Source organism: Physcomitrium patens, chromosome 4 (assembly GCF_059467195.1).
Source record: "Physcomitrium patens ecotype Gransden chromosome 4, ASM5946719v1, whole genome shotgun sequence".
NCBI classification, from domain to species: Eukaryota; Viridiplantae; Streptophyta; class Bryopsida; order Funariales; family Funariaceae; genus Physcomitrium; species Physcomitrium patens.
The window spans coordinates 22,524,434-22,542,689 of NC_143413.1; the positions used below are offsets into that span (position 1 = coordinate 22,524,434).

The following is an 18,256-nucleotide window of genomic DNA, read 5'->3' on the forward strand; positions in this document are numbered from 1 at the left end:
AACGAGTTTTAGAAACAACCAAAATTGCTGTGGGATTGCAACAGCAAAGGCACGCTTCACTGCGTTATCAGAAGCCGCGGTGAAGGGGGAGACCCGCAGTTCTGATTGCGATGCTGGGTCCTGCTTGTGATAGAGCTGAGTTGAAGTGTGGGGAGTGGGAATGGAGGTGGACTGGGGGAGAAGTACGGAAGTGTTGTGGCCATGGGCCATGGGCCTGCTGATACGCAACTGCTAGATCTGCGCTTGTCGTAGCTCTCGTGAGAACCCCACTCCAGTCTGCGTCCCTAAGGGATCGCCGTGATTGAAGTGTGTGTGGGGAAGTGCCACCTTACCCACTCACTCGCTTCCTTGCGCCTCTCGTGAATTTTAAATTCATCCTGCTTCATTGACGGGTGGAAGCTTCGACTGCCTGCCTGCTTGCCTGAATGAACGGATCCTTACTCAGGTCCCCTTGTTTCCTGCCGATGAATCCAGTGGGTTGTCTAGTTTCACACCCAGTTGCCACATGGTCGCCCCGTGCTCAGCAGGTCTGTTGTTTCTAGAAGTCGTCGAACGAGCGAGAAGAATTGGCAGTTACTGTAGTAACCGCCAGGCTTAACCTCAATGCCGCCAGTTTAGAACTCCGTTGCACGATTGATCGGTTATTAGCATGCAGTGGAAGTAGGACGGTACTACCGCGGCAAGGTTACGGGTGGTGACGATTAGTGTTGCACACCACACGATCTTAGTTGGTTTACAGAGACTTTCTTACTGCATCCTGCAGTTGACATTGATAAGGATTTCCTTACGAAAAAATCGTGAGAATGTGAGCGGATTGGTGATCAGAGTGGAAGAATCGACAAATGGGTTGCAGATGCGAAATTCCTTTGTTTAATTTTCTTTCACGCAACCGAGTAATTATTTTGATAATAAGGTTACATACTTCGAATCAGGAGAATAACTATATAAATAGAGGAAAGGAAAACACATAACATTGAGAACTAGCACGAGTTCTTCCCTGCCTACGTTCTCACTACGATATCTTCTGTCGTAATTTAGAGAGTGAGCTGTCTCGCAACGTGTGAACGGATCAGTAGGATTTGTTTTTTCTCCGACCAGTTAATAGTATTACTTTATTCTTCCACTTGTCCACTACGATTTGCTTGAAAGAAAGTACTTCTGTGCAGCATGGGCGGGCGAATGAGAGAATCTCAGAACGCCTAGCATCGCTTTACTGTTGCACCGTCTGAAATCAAAGCTTGGAACGGCTATTACAAACCTGAGACATCTCTTACCAATATTTCCGCCATTAGCAAGTGACTGTAGATAAGTTTCTGCATCCACTACGAAAATTGAAAGAAAATCTAGTGGACCACTTCAGAAAGGCACAAAACACGTTGTACTACATGCATGTAGGAGAGGGAATTTGTAAAAAAAAATTATCCACGGATTTCTGTACAAGTCTAACTGATAACGTTTCTCACCTATCCACATGTTTCTCTCCAGATTATAACCTAGCGCTGTCAGAAAAGTAGTAAGGGAATAAAGTTCTTCTCTAAAGTTTACGACACTGACCGATCAAGTGTTAGGTGAACGTGAGTTGCTGCTTCTTCAACTCTTGATGCTGGACAAAAACCCCTGGATCGGTGACTGTTACGTCGTCTGCACTATAATCACAATTCTAAGGATCTAAAGCATCAGGCAGCCCAGAGCAAGGCACGTTGGAGCATCGCAGTAACCTCCGCAGGATGGGTGAGGTGAGGCAAATGACCTTCTAAGTCGTGCAAAATTTCAACCTCTGTCTTACCACCGAGATGGGCAGCCATGTACTTGACTACTTCGATGGATACAGATATGTCCATGCCGGTTTGCATTAAGTAGCATGGAACTGTAACCTGCAAAACATCAACATCATCATCAGGATCACTGGTCGATACTAAAAATATCTAAAAGAACCATTAAAGGCAATTGAGCATGGGAGCTCACCTGCGGAAGAATAGGCCGGAGATCACTTTCAAAGCAAGTCTTGGAGACACCAAGAGCTATGTCTGGTCGCATATTGAAGAGTGTGCGGGTGAACTCTCGAACTGGCCAGCTCTGAATGTCTGCTCCCATCGCCTTAGGTACAAAACCAGTGGCCCAGGCTCGGAAATTTGATTGCATGGCCGCGAAAACCTCAAGGAGATCCTCCAACTCAAACCCACCGATGTAATTATCATCGTTAATGTACCTGGAAACCGCGAAAACCCAAAGCTCAGGCTATCACTTCAAAGTGGGTCGGCACCGGAGTTACATCGACAAGCACATCAGAATGCTTACCTGGGAGATGCTGCCATGAGAATGAGTTTCTTGAAGACAGATGGTCTCTCGATAGAAGCTATGCACCCAATCATGCCAGACATCGAATGCCCAACGTATGTGCAGCTCTGGATGTCCATCTCCTCCAGGATCGCAAGCAAGTCGTCAGCATAAGCATGTAGAGTATTGTAACGTGAAAAAGTAAAGCTGTGGGAGTTTGTGGATCCCGCACCCATCAAGTCAAAAAGAAGAACCTTGTACGTCTTCGAGAAGTGAGGGGCTACGAGCTGCCAGACGGATTGGTCACTGCCGAAGCCGTGTCCAAACACTAGCCACTGGTCCCCATTGCCGAAGACACTTACGTTGTGAGCCTTCAGGTAAGGGTTCTCGTGGCACAAGTCCGCAACTTCGGTCTCAGGTGGTGTCAATTTCTGAATCATTCTGATGTTCAACCTAACCCTAAGCTCCTCGCCTCGAGAACGAACATAAGGCTTCTGACCAAATCGCTGTTGATAGTTCCTCTGGGACCGTCGCAGTCAATCGACCTGCGGGAATTGCGAGTTTATACGGCGTAACAAAGCCAACTTCCAGGAGGTGATAAACGTTCACGACAGGACAACAATGCACCCAGAATTCCGAATCTGAGACGCTGTGCGCGCTGCACTGCAACGAGATGCGGGATCGAATAGCGGCAAGCTGTGAGAGTCAATCGGGACTTTGCCTGCTTGACTTTCTGGTGGCGCGACGTTCCTTGTGAACGTCGAATGCTCCAACCCTGGCTTCTACATAGGCAATTGCTATCATCGTGATTCCTATTGCTTTGCCTCTATCAGATGAGACCAAGGATCATAGTGAACCTCCTCCCGTCAGTGCTCACATGACGGATCTCACGCCCTAACAGAACAAAGTAACGAAGTTCTCGGCAATCTACGTCCACTAAAAACGACCAGATGTAATGATTAACACAAGACACGAGAATGTCTGCCGCTGTACATCTAGAATAGGGAAGGAAGCATCTCAATTTATCACCGGGTACCGTGTCATGGACTCCTATATATTGCAACGCAGTCGCCGACACCTCGATAGACCTTGGAGGTGCTTTCCATCCTCACAGGCTCGCAACGTCGGAGCGAATTCAACAGACTAAGCAGGCGACTACGCGCCAGTGAAAACCAGCGAGTAACGAAATCGTAGCGCGCCGAGCACGACCCCACAACGTTATGTGGTGGACACCGCAAGCATAGATAGGAACGCCCAACTGCACCGTCCGGCTTTTGAGCTGAGCCGTCATATTATGGAGTCGATCTTTTTAAAGCCTCCCGTTGTCCTCGGATCCACACCCCAACTCGGTGAATGCATACAAAAGCCATCTGGCAATCATGGCAAGAGCATGTATTCACAAGAACTACTCGGATTCCATGAGATGGAATGTCACCTACCAGCGCCAAAATCCCACATACCGACCTGCTGCATCTGGCATTCGATTCGTACCGACTTACAGGGCCTAGGCGCCGGTTGTGGCTAATCAATCACGCAGTTTCCTATCCTCCCTTCGACTGGAAAATTCTACTTTGCAAATCGGGGAAGCGGCAAGCCGGACCGCTGCTCAGTGGTCACCGAACCCGAATTATTCTCCGCTTTGACCTGCCTATCGAGGCACCGCAGGCTTGGCCAAGCGCCAAGGCGCCAAATCGAGTTTTCCCCGATCGATGGTCCGCATAATTACACGGAATCTGGTGCTAGTAGCTCGATCGCGCACCAGATTAAACCCCACAATCTAAATCAGCGACTCCGTTTGCTCATTCACATCCACAACAACAGTCGACGCCCCTCCCTCTTCTAGACAGACTAATGAAGCCTTGTACCCTCGGAGTTCATCGATGGAGTTCAGCTCCACATTCGTCCTCATCCAAAATAGTTCTTCCATCTTTGCATTAGTTTTGGATTTAGCCTCAAAATGAGATTCATTTCTTTTTTCCTTTTTTGGAGAATAGAGTTTAGAGCTTCCATCTTGCAGTTTCAACATGGATGAATGCCAATTTGGCTTCATACAATGGGGGCCTCTATTCAAATAGATTTGTTGATTTAGTTATTACATTAATGATTCAATTGCATGTAAGTCACACTGAGAAGGAAAAAAACAAAATCAAACAATTTAAATCTATATTTATATGTTATAAAGTTCGTGGACAAAGTTGCTGGTCATACAATGTTCTTCTTTCTTTCATTCTTTGTTTTTTGCTTTTTGTTTTTCTAAAGATGGATTTGTCATTTGAATTTGAATATACATGTTCAGTATGATGGTATCAAGTTTATTAGCTTGTACATGTGATTATATTAAATTTTATGGTCATTAAGATTCAATAATTGACACAAGTCAATACAATTCATTGAAATATTTCAGTTTATTATTGTACTTAATTTTCCCTACAATTAGTAAATAACTAAAAACCCTTCAAACCATGCTCACTTTACATTTTATGTTGTAACAACTAACATTGATATCTTGTTATATCTACACAATTAAGCCAAAGCTGCAAATAAGGTAAAAAAATTCAAGCCCTAAAATTTGGTTTTAAGAAAAGGTTTAAAAATTGTAAGTATCACCAATAAATATAAAACATTTGTTCCTATGTTATAAAAAACTCTAACATATATTATATTGTTATATAATTCAACTATTATTATTATTAAGTTAATATGAGAATCATCTTCAAGAGCCATCAAATACATTAAGCCAAAAATTTATTATTTTATACAATGTAATGACCAAACTTATAATTTTCAGCATTTTTTTACCAAATTAAAATACTAAAATTAAAAAATATGCATATTAACATTTATATAATTATTTATTTTTTGAAAAATACAAAAAAGATAATATTAATTTATATTTCAATATTATTTTTGAAAATTCTCATCACAATTTGTCAAGAATTTTAGAAGCTAAATTATTCAAAAACAAGAATATAAATATATATATATATATATATATATATATGTAAAGGTATTTTCTTTTTCTTTTTCTCATATGAAATATTAAAAGAAATGTGTAATAAGAAAAGAAAGGTATAAAATATTATTACTTATTAAATTACATATGTGAGAGTTATTTTTGAAGTTAGATTTTAGAGTTTATTTTTGGTATAATAGTTTGTTTGAAATATAACCATATATATATATATATATATATATATATAAGGTTAAAATTTACATCAAGAATATTTATCAAAAAACTAATCTTTTAAAATGGTTCAAAGAAAGAGAAAGAAAAATGTTGACATTGTAAGAAAGACAACACAACAAAATAGATTATAATACATAGATAAGTGGTAGAAGGAAGATGGAGGTAAGGACAATGAACAATATCAATGCAAGAATGACATAGAAAAAAAATTCAGTTTTCCTGGAATTGAGAAGGTTAAAGACATCATTCTAAAGCTTCAACAATCGCCACTAACATCATAGATACTTGAGAAATTAAATAAGACCTAGAAAAATTTGAACATCAAATCCGACCAAGACTAATTTAATTGGATGGGAGATGTGCGAAAGAAAGAAAGAAAGAAAGAAAGGGGGAGAGAGGTGTGGGGATGGTAGTGCCTTTGTTATCTTTTTCCCATGATGGACACACACCACCTTCCTCCTCCTTTTTATCTTCTCCATGTGGGATATGCTTTTTGGAGTTAGTGAAGCCTCGTTTGTTGCCTTTTTCTCCATCACTTCGAGCCATGGCGATGGGCTTATGGCAAAGCGCAAAGCCCTCTCGAGCGGGGAATGATCTCCCATTCTGCCTGTCTGGGCCCAGAATAGATGGACTTCCCTTTCTTCGGTTCACTTCTTTTGTCTAGTTTTTTTACGGCGGATTTTATTTATAATTTGTTTTAACTCCCTAGCATTTCCCGGAGAGCAACTTTTCAATGAACTTGTTTGCACATTGGAATTGGAATCCAGGGGGAGGTAGGGTTTGTTGAACTACGCCGGTTAAAAGAGTCGTCTTCTGTGTTGCCCGGGCACGCACCGAAGCGACAATAAATCGTGCTAGAATCCTTCTTCAATCATGCAAAAAGGGCCCGATTCCTCTTGTTCATGATCGCTCGGAGCCAATTCGATTGCTACAACACAATCTCCACAAAATTTGCTTCAACTTTACCACGACAGTCAGTGAAATGTAGGCAGAGGTAGGTTTCTTGACCGTGAGGAAGGGGGGATGAGATTGCACCCCCCGGCTGCGGAGAAGGGAAATCCGCGAGAGAGGCGCCACAACAGAGATGGAGGGTAGTGCTCCGTGGAGCGGAGAATGGGTGGACACGAGGCAGCAGGTGCGGCATGAGCGGCGGCAGTAGGGAGCGGTATCTAAACATAGAGTGGTCACGGATAACGTCACGGAGAAGGGGAAGAATGGTTGGGGTGGGTGGGAAGGTTGCAAAACATTCTTCTTCGGCGTCATTCATTCCGCCGTAAGGAAATGTTTCGGGACCATTTACCATTTACTTTCTGAATTGTGTGTATTAAAGAATTGCCAATATTTTATCGTTTGTGCAAATTCAGGATGAATCATGCGATCTGTTCTTTTATACGGAAACTTGATAAGAAACGGCGGTTTACCTTTACAGCTTTTGGCTCATGACCACCTTTCCACTAATATAACAAACTATTTAGTTCTTATTTCTTATGCTGTTGTTTATAGGATGTTTGCAATATGTAGTGGTTCTTGTGCTTGACAGTTGGCTACTGAAACAAGATGTTGCTGTACAAATGATGTGATTTTGGGAAAAAAACAAAAACAAAAAACAAAAAAACCACCAAACAAAACGAAAGAACAGGAGAGAGATGGTAATTCAAAAGTAATGTACTGAGTGAGAAGGGGGTCATGGTGAGCTCTGAGTTACTGATAGCAGTGAAGTGAAGGAAAACAATTCCGAGCAATGTTTGTTTGACTGATACATGAGTTTTGAAAAAGAAAAGGTTAAATACTTAAATTTATTAACTCGTTTTTTGAAAAATTAAATAGTAAATTTTGTATTCAAAAAACCTGTTTGATTTTTTTTAAATACAAAATAAATAAATAAATAATCAGGTTCCAATATCATTTATAAATAAACATTTGTATTTCCTAATCATGCTTGGATACCATAGTGTGAGTATGTATGTATATATATATTATTCATAAGAATAATGTTGGTTAATCCCCACGGAGCTGAATAAAGGAATTAAATGAAGTTAGACCTAGCATTATTATCATGAAAATTATGTTTGCAAACAAAAGAATAGAATCTTCCAACATTAAAATAAAAAAATATAATATAAAAATTCTATTATTTAAAATATATTTTAAAAAGAAATTCATGTCTTATAAAATAATATCCCTTTTAAAAACTTTTGCAACTTTTAGTAGTTATTTTACAAAAGATTAACAAGATATATTTGTCTTATGTGTAGGATATGTATAGGATATATATGTTAAGACAATCAGTTCTTTATAAATAATATTAAAATAATATGATATATAATTAAAATAATAAACATTAGCATGCTTTAGTATACTTCTGTTTGAAATCATTCCAAATCTTTGACATTGTTTTTGAGTATTTGAAACTTTTCTTAGAAAATCATGATAAAACTATGGTCAAAGATTTTTTTTTTTTTTTTTTTTTTTTTTTTTTTTTCATTTGAATTATGCATATTTTTTTAATTAAATAAAAAAAACCACAAGTTGTTAGAATTTGTGACAATATATATATAATAAAAAATATGTATATAAAAACGAATTCAAGACAATTAAATTCTATCATTTTTTTTCTTGAGTCTTATTTACTTTTTTTCATCCACACATATACACACATTAATATATATATATATATATATATATATTCAAAAATATATAGATTAGATATAGTAAAGAAATTAGAAAAGACTAGAAAATATGATGACTCTTGAAACTAGATTGGAAATAAAAAAGGAGTTGACAAGAGTGAAGAAGGCTTCACTCTTGTCTCTATATATACTATCTAACTAGGAGCTACATGGCGACATTCTATAGGACCTCTAATATGTGTTGACTTTGTAGGACACTTGCCTTGACTTACAAGGCAAGTTTTTCTACGTGTGGGCCTCATAGTTAGCTGGGTCTTCAAGCTAACAACATGTGTGGCACATGGCCAACTTGTTGACCACGTTTCTTATCCAAAAGGTTAATTAAAGACACTTATAAAGTCAAAGCAACATCTATGAAGCTTCTAGGAAGCTTTCATATCAAATACTATAGAATTAACTTACTTTTATCTACTTTTACTTACTTCTACTTATTTATATATATAATTACTAGCTTACATGAGTATGTCCGTGATATTACCTCCCTTTATAGGGACGAATTCCATGAGGAGCAGTCATCATATGTTGAAAAAATCTATGATGCAACAAATTATATTCGCTACATACTTTCATCTTTATCTTCTTCGAAGATGATTGATAGGGCTTTTCAACCATCAATAGTGTTCCATACCAAGGCGGGAAGATTACCCAGTTATTTGATCATTGTTGAGGCCTTCATAACTTCCTTTGAATAGAACATTTGGAACACCATCAAGAGTTTTTCGTACTTCTAGTAAAATCACCAAACACCAAGAGTCCCTTCCAAGGTCGTGATACCAAATGAATTATATCTTGCCATCTATTCAAGGAAGAACATGTCGTTCTTAAAGATCTTCATCTCGATTGTGTCATCTTAAAGCTTGTGACAATCGTAATGTCTCATCCGGCAGGTCAGCAAATAAAGGCTCTTGAGTCGAATCCATTGGTTGTTGGTTCTCCATCTCCTTACCGTCATAACTACATAGAAGCTACAAACAAAGATTGAAAGTAGAATGTTAACTTATTTACATCTTGTTTCTTTTATAAAGAAGATTTTTATCTTGATTTTGATGGATGTCATCAATGAAAAGCCTCCATCACCTTTACTGCATTTACAAGATTCTTTATTGGCTCCCATGTGCATTCACTAATATGATATCCGTGCCAATGGATAAGATATTCCAATTTATTTTGATGCCACCTTGAATCTAAGACTTCTTCCACTTCAAACTCTTCATTATTGTACACTTCTATAAGAGGAGGTGGAGCTTTTCTTCTTCTTAATATGTCCACTGTCTTGTATGATTCAAGAAGAGACATGTAGAATACTGGATGGATTTTTATTGACTCCAGTAGATGTAAACGATATGCAACTGGATTGATTTATGCAGAAATAAAAAATAGTCCAAGCCTTCGATAGTCCAACTTGCCAGAAGAACAAGTCGTCTTGATATTGCGACAAAGTAATTATACCTTATTGCCCATGTGGAATGGTGGTTGTTCTTTTCATCTGCGATAGACATCTGCATTTATCTTTTGTCGTTCTTGAGCTTCTTTTAATTGTGTCTTCATTGTTGCATGTAACTCTGACAACCAATTTGTCATATCTTTTGCCGCAGGATTATCAACTTTTGAGAAATCAAACATGTGAAGTCATGGATGATAACCATAATTGACAAAGAAAGGTGTTTGTTGCGTAGAAGAATGTATTGTATTATTATAAGCAAACTCTGCCAATGATAGAAGAGTTGTCCAATCATCTCGTTGACAGTTGATAGTATATCTTAAGTATTGCTTCAAGACTTGATTTACGTGCTTTGTCTGTCCGTCATTTTGAAGATGAAAAGCCAAAGATAGTTTTATATCCACTTGTAAAATCTTAAAAAGGGTTCTCTAAAATCTTGATACAAACTGAATTTTCCTACCTGATATAATATCCTTGGGTAATCCATGATAGCGATAGATATTGTCGATAAAAAGCTTAGCTGTTTCTTCATCCGTGATGGATTTTGTACATAGCACAAAATATGCTATCTTTGTGAAGAAATCTACTATCACAAATATAGAGTCATAAGAATCTGAGCTTGGAAGATCTGTGATGAAGTCCATAGAAACAGAAGACCATAGTTGTTCTGGAATGGATAATGGCTGAAGAAGTCCAAAAGGTCAATGTCGAGGAGTTTTTGATCTTGAGCAAATATCACATGATTATACAAAATCTTTGACTACCTTCGACATTTGAAGCTACCAAAAATCCCTAGATATTAGCTCCAAAGTCTTATTGTATCCAAAATATCATGATGCTGAAAAGTCACGACAAGCTTAAAGAACACGTAAACATGCTTCTCCTTCTGGAACATATAATTATCCTTCGAAATAGAGTAAGTTATTCTTGAATTCGAATTTAGAGGGATCATAAGATTTAGAAGAATTATTCTTGATATCATGAACAAGAAGGTCTGAAGACATACTTAATTGGACTTGCTTGAGAAAAGTTAAATCAAAAGTCAATGTTGATTTTATTGCTCGAAGATGAAATTACTCATGCTTCAAGAGAATTGTTCTTTGTAGCTCAAAAGCTGCATCTCCTTCTTTTGGTACAAGATAAGAAAGTCTAGACAAGGCATCAGACAAACCTTATTATTTTTCTTGCCGATGAGTGATGATGAACTCGAATCTTGATAAAGACATGCTTCAATGAGCTTGATGACAATTTAATACGCATGCTGACACAAAATATTCGAGGTTCTTATAATCCGTGTACACGGTGATTGGATTTGAGGTGCCTTCTAGTTAATGACACCATTCTTGAAATGAATCGATAATTACAAGAAGCTCTTTATTGTAGATTTCATAGTTAATCTCGACTGCTGAAAATTTTCTGGAATAGAAAGCTACAGGATGGAGCTTGTTATCTGCTCCCATTTGTGACAAAATGACACCAAAGTCAGATGCATTTGTTTCCATAAAAAATACCTTGGAGAAGTCGATGCGATACAAGATTGATGCAGAAGTAAATTCCTTCTTTAAAGCATCAAACGCTACTTCAGCTTCTTTACTCCACTCAAATTTGTCTTTATAAGTCAAACTCGTAAGTGGAGTTGTAACTTGAAAAAAGTTCTTGATGAAGATTCGATAGTAATTTGCAAAGCCCAAAAAGCATTGCACAGCTCATACTGTTCTTAAAATCTTCCAATCTATGATAGTCTGGACCTTCTTGGGATCCATCATGAGGCCTTCGTTGGAAATGATGTATCCTAAAAAGTCAACTTGAGTAGTGTCGAATACACACTTTTTCAACTTGGCATATAATCCTGCATCTCTTAGTTTTTGTAACACATGACGAACATGGAGTTCATGTTCTTCTGTGTTTTTAGAGTAGATTAGAATGTCGTCTAAATAAGAAATGACAAAATCATCTAAAAACTTACGAAAAATATCATTCATAAGATGTTGAAAAGTAGTTGGTGCATTTGTGAGTTCAAAAGGCATGACATTATATTCAAAATGTCCATACGTAGTTTGAAAAGCATTCTTCCATTCATCTCCTTCTTTGATGCAAACCAAGTTGTATACTCCTCGTAGATCTATTTTTATATAGATCTTTGCTTGATTGAATTGAACAAGAAGTTCTGAAATCAAAGGTAAAGAATACTTGTTTTTGATAGTCTACGCACATACATAGAGATCCATCTTTTTTCTTCACAACTAAGATCGGCGCTCTTGCTGGAGATTTTGAATGGCGTATGAAGTTTTTAGCCAAGTTCTAGTCAATATACTCCTTAAGTGCAACCAACTCGTTTTGTGATAAGCTATAGATTGGTCCAAATGGCGGTTGAGCTCTTTCTTGAAGATCAATTGAACAATCATAAGGTCGATGTTCTGGAAGAATATCTGCATTTTTCTTCTCAAAAACATCTTGGAATTCTTGATATTGACTAGGAATACTACTTGATGTCTTTTCACTATCTGAAACGGGCGTGGCATATATAGCAAAAGATGACCCCTCTTTCGCTGCATGCATAAAAGCTCTTGCCCCTACTAGTAAGGGCTTAGATGTACTAGACTTATGTATTTCTTCTTGATTAAAAGAATTTCGAAATAAACTATTAGGAAGGTTAAGGTTACGGAAAATCCAATCTATCTGAGGGTTGTACTTTTCTAACCAGGATAGTCCTAAAATGACTAGATTCAAAGAATATCATATCACATTAAATATTACTATACTATTATGATCTTTAATTACTACATCTAAAGGAACAGTCTCATGGATAACATCATCAAAAGACAACGAACGACCATCTATGACTTTCACATGTATGGGTTTGATTTTCTTGACTAACAATATTTCTTGTTTTTTGACAAAGTCTTCGTCTATGAAACAAGCTGAGGCTCTTGAATCTAATAATGCAAAGACTTTATGATTTTTGGATCCTAAACACACATCTATTGTAAAACAAGGTGAGGGATCTGAGGAGAAAATAGGACCTTGACTAGGTGTTGCACATGGTTCCAGCCGCACGGTCCTTATTGTAGTTGGAAGAATTCATTTTTTGACACATTGTTTTCTTTTGCAATCGTACTCCTCATTTTGTAATTGCGTTTCTTCCTTGGACAATGTTGAGAAGTAAGTTTAGCTTCTCCGTAATATAGACATAAGCCCTCTTGATGTCGTCGAGTCTTTTTCTACTCCGTGAGGGGTTTAAAACGTACCGTACCAATTTGCATTGGCTCTGGCCTTGATGGAAAGGTTTCCAAAAACTTAGAAGGTATTGCCATGACTTGACTTGTTCTTCTCCAGCCATATCTTTGTTCTTAATGTCTTTCAAATAAACGATTATCACATGCAATAGTTGAGTAATGAATTGTTCTAAAGAATTTATTTTTGGCATTGTCAATAACAAATCTTTGACATTATCCTTTAATCCATAGAAAAATTGATTGATAAGGGCTTTATCATTCTAGTCCACATCACAAGCAAGACTTTGGAATTCAGGAGCATACGTGGTGGCTGAACGTGATCCTTGTCGTAGTGATACAAGCTTGGTCTCTACTACCCTTTCTTGATCACTTTCTCCAAATGTAGCCGTAAATGCTTTCAAGAATGAGTTCAAATCATAGAATAGTTATGAATCTTTTTCCATCAAAGGTACAAACCAAGAGAGAGCACTTCCAGATAGATGTGTGCCTATGAATTCAACTTCAGTAAATCCATCAGGGTATTGGAAAGGATGCAATCTTAAGTAGAGTTTAACTTGTTGCAAAAACCCTCAAAATCTTGATCTTGTTTCGTCAAAATTTTCAGGCATACTAATCCTTGCCTTCCTCGAGCTTGTAGAAGCAAAACTCTCAGAATTTGGTTGCGAGGCTAATCGACTTGTTTCCTTCAACTGCACAATTTCTTGGCATAGACTCTGAACTTCTTCTATGATAGTAGGAATAGTGCTTCCATGGTTGATATTGGTGATGCATGAAATTTCGGTTCTAAAAGTGTTAATAAGCTCATGAAGATCTGCAATAGTTGCAAATCTATTTTCACTTCCACCAAGTGTAGTATCCATGATTTTTTCTTCTATAGATAACTCAAACGAATTCAAAAGTTAAATAAGAGGGAGATAATCCACAACCTCTAAAAATAAATTTCACAAAGAGAGATAATCCACTCTCTTTAAAGAAAAGATCAATGTTAGAAAATAAGATTTTTTATTTAAAGGTGGATAGTTCGCAACCTTCAAAATACAATAATAGAAGTGAAGTAATCCACTCACTTCTAGAACAAGAAAAAAATAATATGTTAGCACTCTTATCAAACTATCAAAGACATGAACTCCAAAGAAAAATAATCTCAACACACTCTTGTGTCACTCAAAAATACTTAGAAATCACTCAAAGGTGATAATATATTGAACTAGAATGGTTATTACCAAAGACTAGAAAATATGACGACTCTTGAAATTAGACTGGAAATAAGAAAGGAGTTGATAAGAGTGAAGAAGGCTTCACTTTTGTCTCTATATGTACTATCTAATTAGGAGCTACGTGGTGACATTCTATAGGACCTCCAATATGTGTTGACTTTGTAGGACACTTGCCTTGACTTACAAGGCAAGTTTTTTTAAGTGTCGGCCACATAGTTAGCTTGGTCTTCAAGCTAACATGTGTGGTACATGAACAACTTGTTGACCACGTTTCTAATCCAAAAAGTCAATTAAAGACACCTATGAAGTCAAAGCAACGTCTACAAAGCTTCTAGGAAGCTTCGATACCAAATATTATAGAATTAATTTACTTTTATCTACTTTTACTTACTTCTATATATTTATATATGTAATTACTAGCTTATATGAGTATGTCCGTGACAATGTTGTGCTAAGAAGTGGTATAATATGTAAAAATAATATAAAATATTATAAAAATTTGATTTACAATAAAAAAATATAAAAAGAGAGAAAAAATAAAAATAAAAAGATGAAAAAATAATAATGAAGAAGATTAAAGAAATAAAAAATTTAAAAAAAAATTTTGGTTATAAATTTCGAGTAGACTTCATCTTATAACAACTCAAGAGATAGGAGGCCAATCGAGTGTATTATTTTCTAGCATACTATTCATACTAGCAATTCCAAGCCATTCTTCAAGGTTTTTCTTTGGAGATTTTTTCTTAGTATATATTGAATTTGGGTTTGAGATTTTTGAAGAATTGTCCCTCTCTTTATAAGCTATCCAAAAAGCTCTCATTTGCTTGAAGAAGAGTTAGTATGAACCGACAATGTCTTTCTAGATAAAAAAAAAGAGTCAACTATTCCTTAGGATTTTTCTTTGGAGGTTTTTACTTAGTATATTTTGAATTAGAGTTTGAAATTTTGAGAGGTAGTTCCTCTCCATACGAGCTTTCTAGAATGCTCTCTTTTGCTTTGGGAAGAGATAATATGAATCAATAGTATTTTTTTGGATAAAGAAAGAGTCAATCATTTTTTAGGATTTTTCTTTGGAATTTTTTTAGAGTATGTTTAGAATTTGGTTTTGAGATTTTAAGAAATTATTTTTCTATTTATAAGCTTTATATAAAGCTCTTACTTACTTAGAAAAGATATAGTATGAAGCTATGGTGTATTTTTTATAATAAAGAAGATCTAGTTATTTTGTGTTAACATGATTATGGCTTTGTTTACTCATACAATATGTTATAGAGAGTTTTAGGAAGTGAGATTTTTCACATATCTTTAGGGGCCGATTAGCTTTCTAAAGAGCTATTACATGTTCAAATCTAATAAAGTATGGAGCTATGGGATCTATTTAAATGAAGAAGGGATATCAGATACTATATACTATCATAAACTACTATGTATATATGAGGTGGTGGAGTTCATTTCAATAAGAGATAGTATTTAAGATTATATTAAAATTTAATTAAGATTTATTTAAGATTTATTAATATTTTTATATTTAATAAATTTTAAAATTTTTATTTTTGATATTTTTTGAATTTAATTATTATCATTTTTTAGATTTTTATAAAGTTCTTTAGGATTTTTTTAGAATTTCTTTATATTTCTTTTATAATTTCTTTAAGACTTTTTTTTAGATTTGATTAAGATTTGATTAAATTTTTAATCTTTAATTAGGATTTAAATCGAATTCTATTGAAATTATTAAGATTTTGTTATTACAAATTTGAGTTTACCTTCTATAGCCTAATATGTGGTGCATTCTTAAGCAAGACTTCATGTAATACAATAGTAGAGAGGATTGGTTATAAACCAAGGTTGAAACCAGACCTCAAAGTACCAAACCATGCACCTACAGTAATTCAAGGATTTTTTTGTTTATGGAAGAGTAAGATTAAAGAGAAAATTCTATAAGATTTATTTGAGAGTTGACTTAGGATGATTTGGATTAATGTTAAATTTTTGAAAAAAATTCTTAATCAAAGGTATTTTTAAGTGATTTAGGATTTCAAGAAAGAAAAAAGACTAACATATTTGAATATTTTGTGACCATTGAAGCTAATTGTGAATTTTCTTATATTAATTATTTTTTGTGGATTTGAATACAATACAAAAAATTAGATTGAAGGTTATTAATATTTAATTGGATTATAATCTAAAAATTTAGATTTAACAAATAGTGAATACTCTTTAATTTATTTAATAAATAGTGAAATTTATTTATTTATTTTTAATAAATAATTAATACTAATAAAATAATTATATTAATAATTATTAAAGATTAGAATTACTATATGATTTGATAAAAATTTTATTAGGATTTTTTAGAATTTTATTAGGATTTTATTATGGATTTTTATAACTTATTTAAGATTTTATTAAGGATTTTAGATTTTGATAAGGATTTTTTTAGGATTTAATTAAAGTTTTTTAATAATTATTTATAATTTCTTTAAGATTTTTTTGTGACTCTCTTAGGATTTCTTTAAAATTTTGTTAAGATTTAATTAAGATTTTCTTAGGATTATTAAGGCTCAATTACAAAAAAATTATGATTTTATTAGAATTTTTGTATTATTTATATGCTGCAAAAATAAAATTTTCCTTCTAAAGCTAAGTGCTTGGTGCATTCTTTAGGAAAATGACATGCAATACAACACCAATGTATTTTTTGCAATATAAGATTTAGTAATAGATATGTGAAGTATAAGATTAATTTCTTTAAAAAAAAATTAGATATTTCTTTATTAATAATAGCTTTAATTTACGGTACAAAATATAGTATTTTGATTATACAAACCTCTAAAAAAAATGTAATTAAAAAAATTTAGATTTATAGATCTATAATAAAATCAATTGAAAGAAATAACCAATGTTTTTTTGAAAAAATGTAAGAAATAAAAAAGTTAATAATATGAATTCTTTTTTTTTAATTTTTTAATTTTTTATTATTAAAAGATAAGAACGTCTATACAAAGAATTTTAAATAAGAATTGAAATAATCTTCTTTTAATCTTCAAATGTTGCTTTTGCATCTATTAAAGAATATTGTAACAAGATCTTGTCAATAGTTGCAAAGGTTAGGGCAAAACATCTAAGAATAATACATGTTTTTTTCTCATCATAATCAAATGTGTAGAATCAATGTTTCTTGTTTGTTGTTTTGCCAAAATCAAGTGAAGTGTTCTTTCATTAGAAATCACTTCTTTTAGCTTCCAATGCCTTATCTTTTCTGATTGTAGTAAATTAAAACATTTAAGTATATAAATTCTAACCTCAAAGTACTATACTCTGGATTACTACTTCTTCCAAACTACACCCTATAAGCATAGATTCCAATGTTTAGGATCCACTTTATTAATTATCACAAACTAATGCATTTGAATTGCATCTATTTTATTCAAAGAAGCAAGTTCAAAATATCCTTGACCTATTTTACCTATACTCTTAGTTGTGGTAGTATAAAAGGTGCTTTTTAATTACTATCTACTTTTGCCTTTGTCTAACTTGTTCTTCTTTCAAAATTATCTTCTTTGCGATTAATGTATTGTAATATTGCTATTGGATAAAAGATAAAAGTAAATATTGCATTATAAAAAAAATAATTAAAAATAATTATTCAAAATTTTTAGAAAGGTTGTAAGAAATAATTTAATAATAATAGTAATATTATTATTATTATTTTTAAAAAGGCTTCTAATTACTTTGTAAAGATCTAATGATTTTAATAACAATACAATAGTTAATCAAATGATCTAGAAATAATTTAATAACAATACAATAGTTAATAAAATGATCTGGTTCATTTTACTAACCAAGTAATGATCTAATTTTAATCTTGATATATTAATTATTTACCTCTTTTATCCTATTTTTATTAATTTATGGCCTTTCTAAGGTAGTAAAAGAGTTTTTATAACCTTAAAGATAAAATTATTTATCAACCTTTAATCTACAAGCTATTAAGTCAAGAAAATAAAATAAGAGGCTTTCATAAAAGCTATATTTAAATATATTAAATTATTATTAAATCAAGATGTTTAGATATTAATTAAAAATTTATTTTTGATTATATTTTAATCATATAGTCGTATTTTAATACAACAATGCTCACTAGCTTTTATATGAAAATAAGAGCTAAGAATCATGGCAATACTATGTTAACTTGTAAAATATTT

The 18,256-nt window shown here is 34.2% G+C and overlaps 1 protein-coding gene across 2 annotated transcripts; it reads right to left on the reverse strand.

Moving 5' to 3' along the window:
• Positions 1 to 827: 827 nt before the first annotated feature.
• LOC112281693 (strigolactone esterase RMS3) lies at positions 828 to 4,100 on the reverse strand. Of its 2 annotated transcripts, XR_002969668.3 has the most exons (4): positions 2,299 to 4,100; positions 1,966 to 2,209; positions 1,555 to 1,874; positions 828 to 1,258 (listed from the first exon to the last, which is right to left on the reverse strand). XR_002969668.3 is itself a non-coding variant. In XM_024518507.3 (3 exons), exons 1-3 carry the CDS (start codon positions 2,715 to 2,717, stop codon positions 1,677 to 1,679), a joined length of 861 nt encoding a protein of 286 aa, XP_024374275.1. In that variant the 5' UTR covers positions 2,718 to 4,098; the 3' UTR covers positions 920 to 1,676. The 2 variants fall into 2 exon arrangements, 1 of the variants encoding a protein (XP_024374275.1); XM_024518507.3 differs by having other exon boundaries at positions 920 to 1,874; positions 2,299 to 4,098.
• Positions 4,101 to 18,256: the final 14,156 nt, after the last annotated feature.

What these genes read in the sequence shown, in the direction of transcription:
- LOC112281693 (XM_024518507.3), bottom strand. Translation starts at nt 2,717, where the DNA reads ATGATTCAGAAATTGACACCACCTGAGACCGAAGTTGCGGACTTGTGC. An exon ending in CTCATGGCAGCATCTCCCAG is followed by an intron (nt 2,210 to 2,298) that starts GTAAGCATTCTG and finishes CGCGGTTTCCAG; the next exon opens with GTACATTAACGATGATAATT. An exon ending in TCCGGCCTATTCTTCCGCAG is followed by an intron (nt 1,875 to 1,965) that starts GTGAGCTCCCAT and finishes GATGTTTTGCAG; the next exon opens with GTTACAGTTCCATGCTACTT.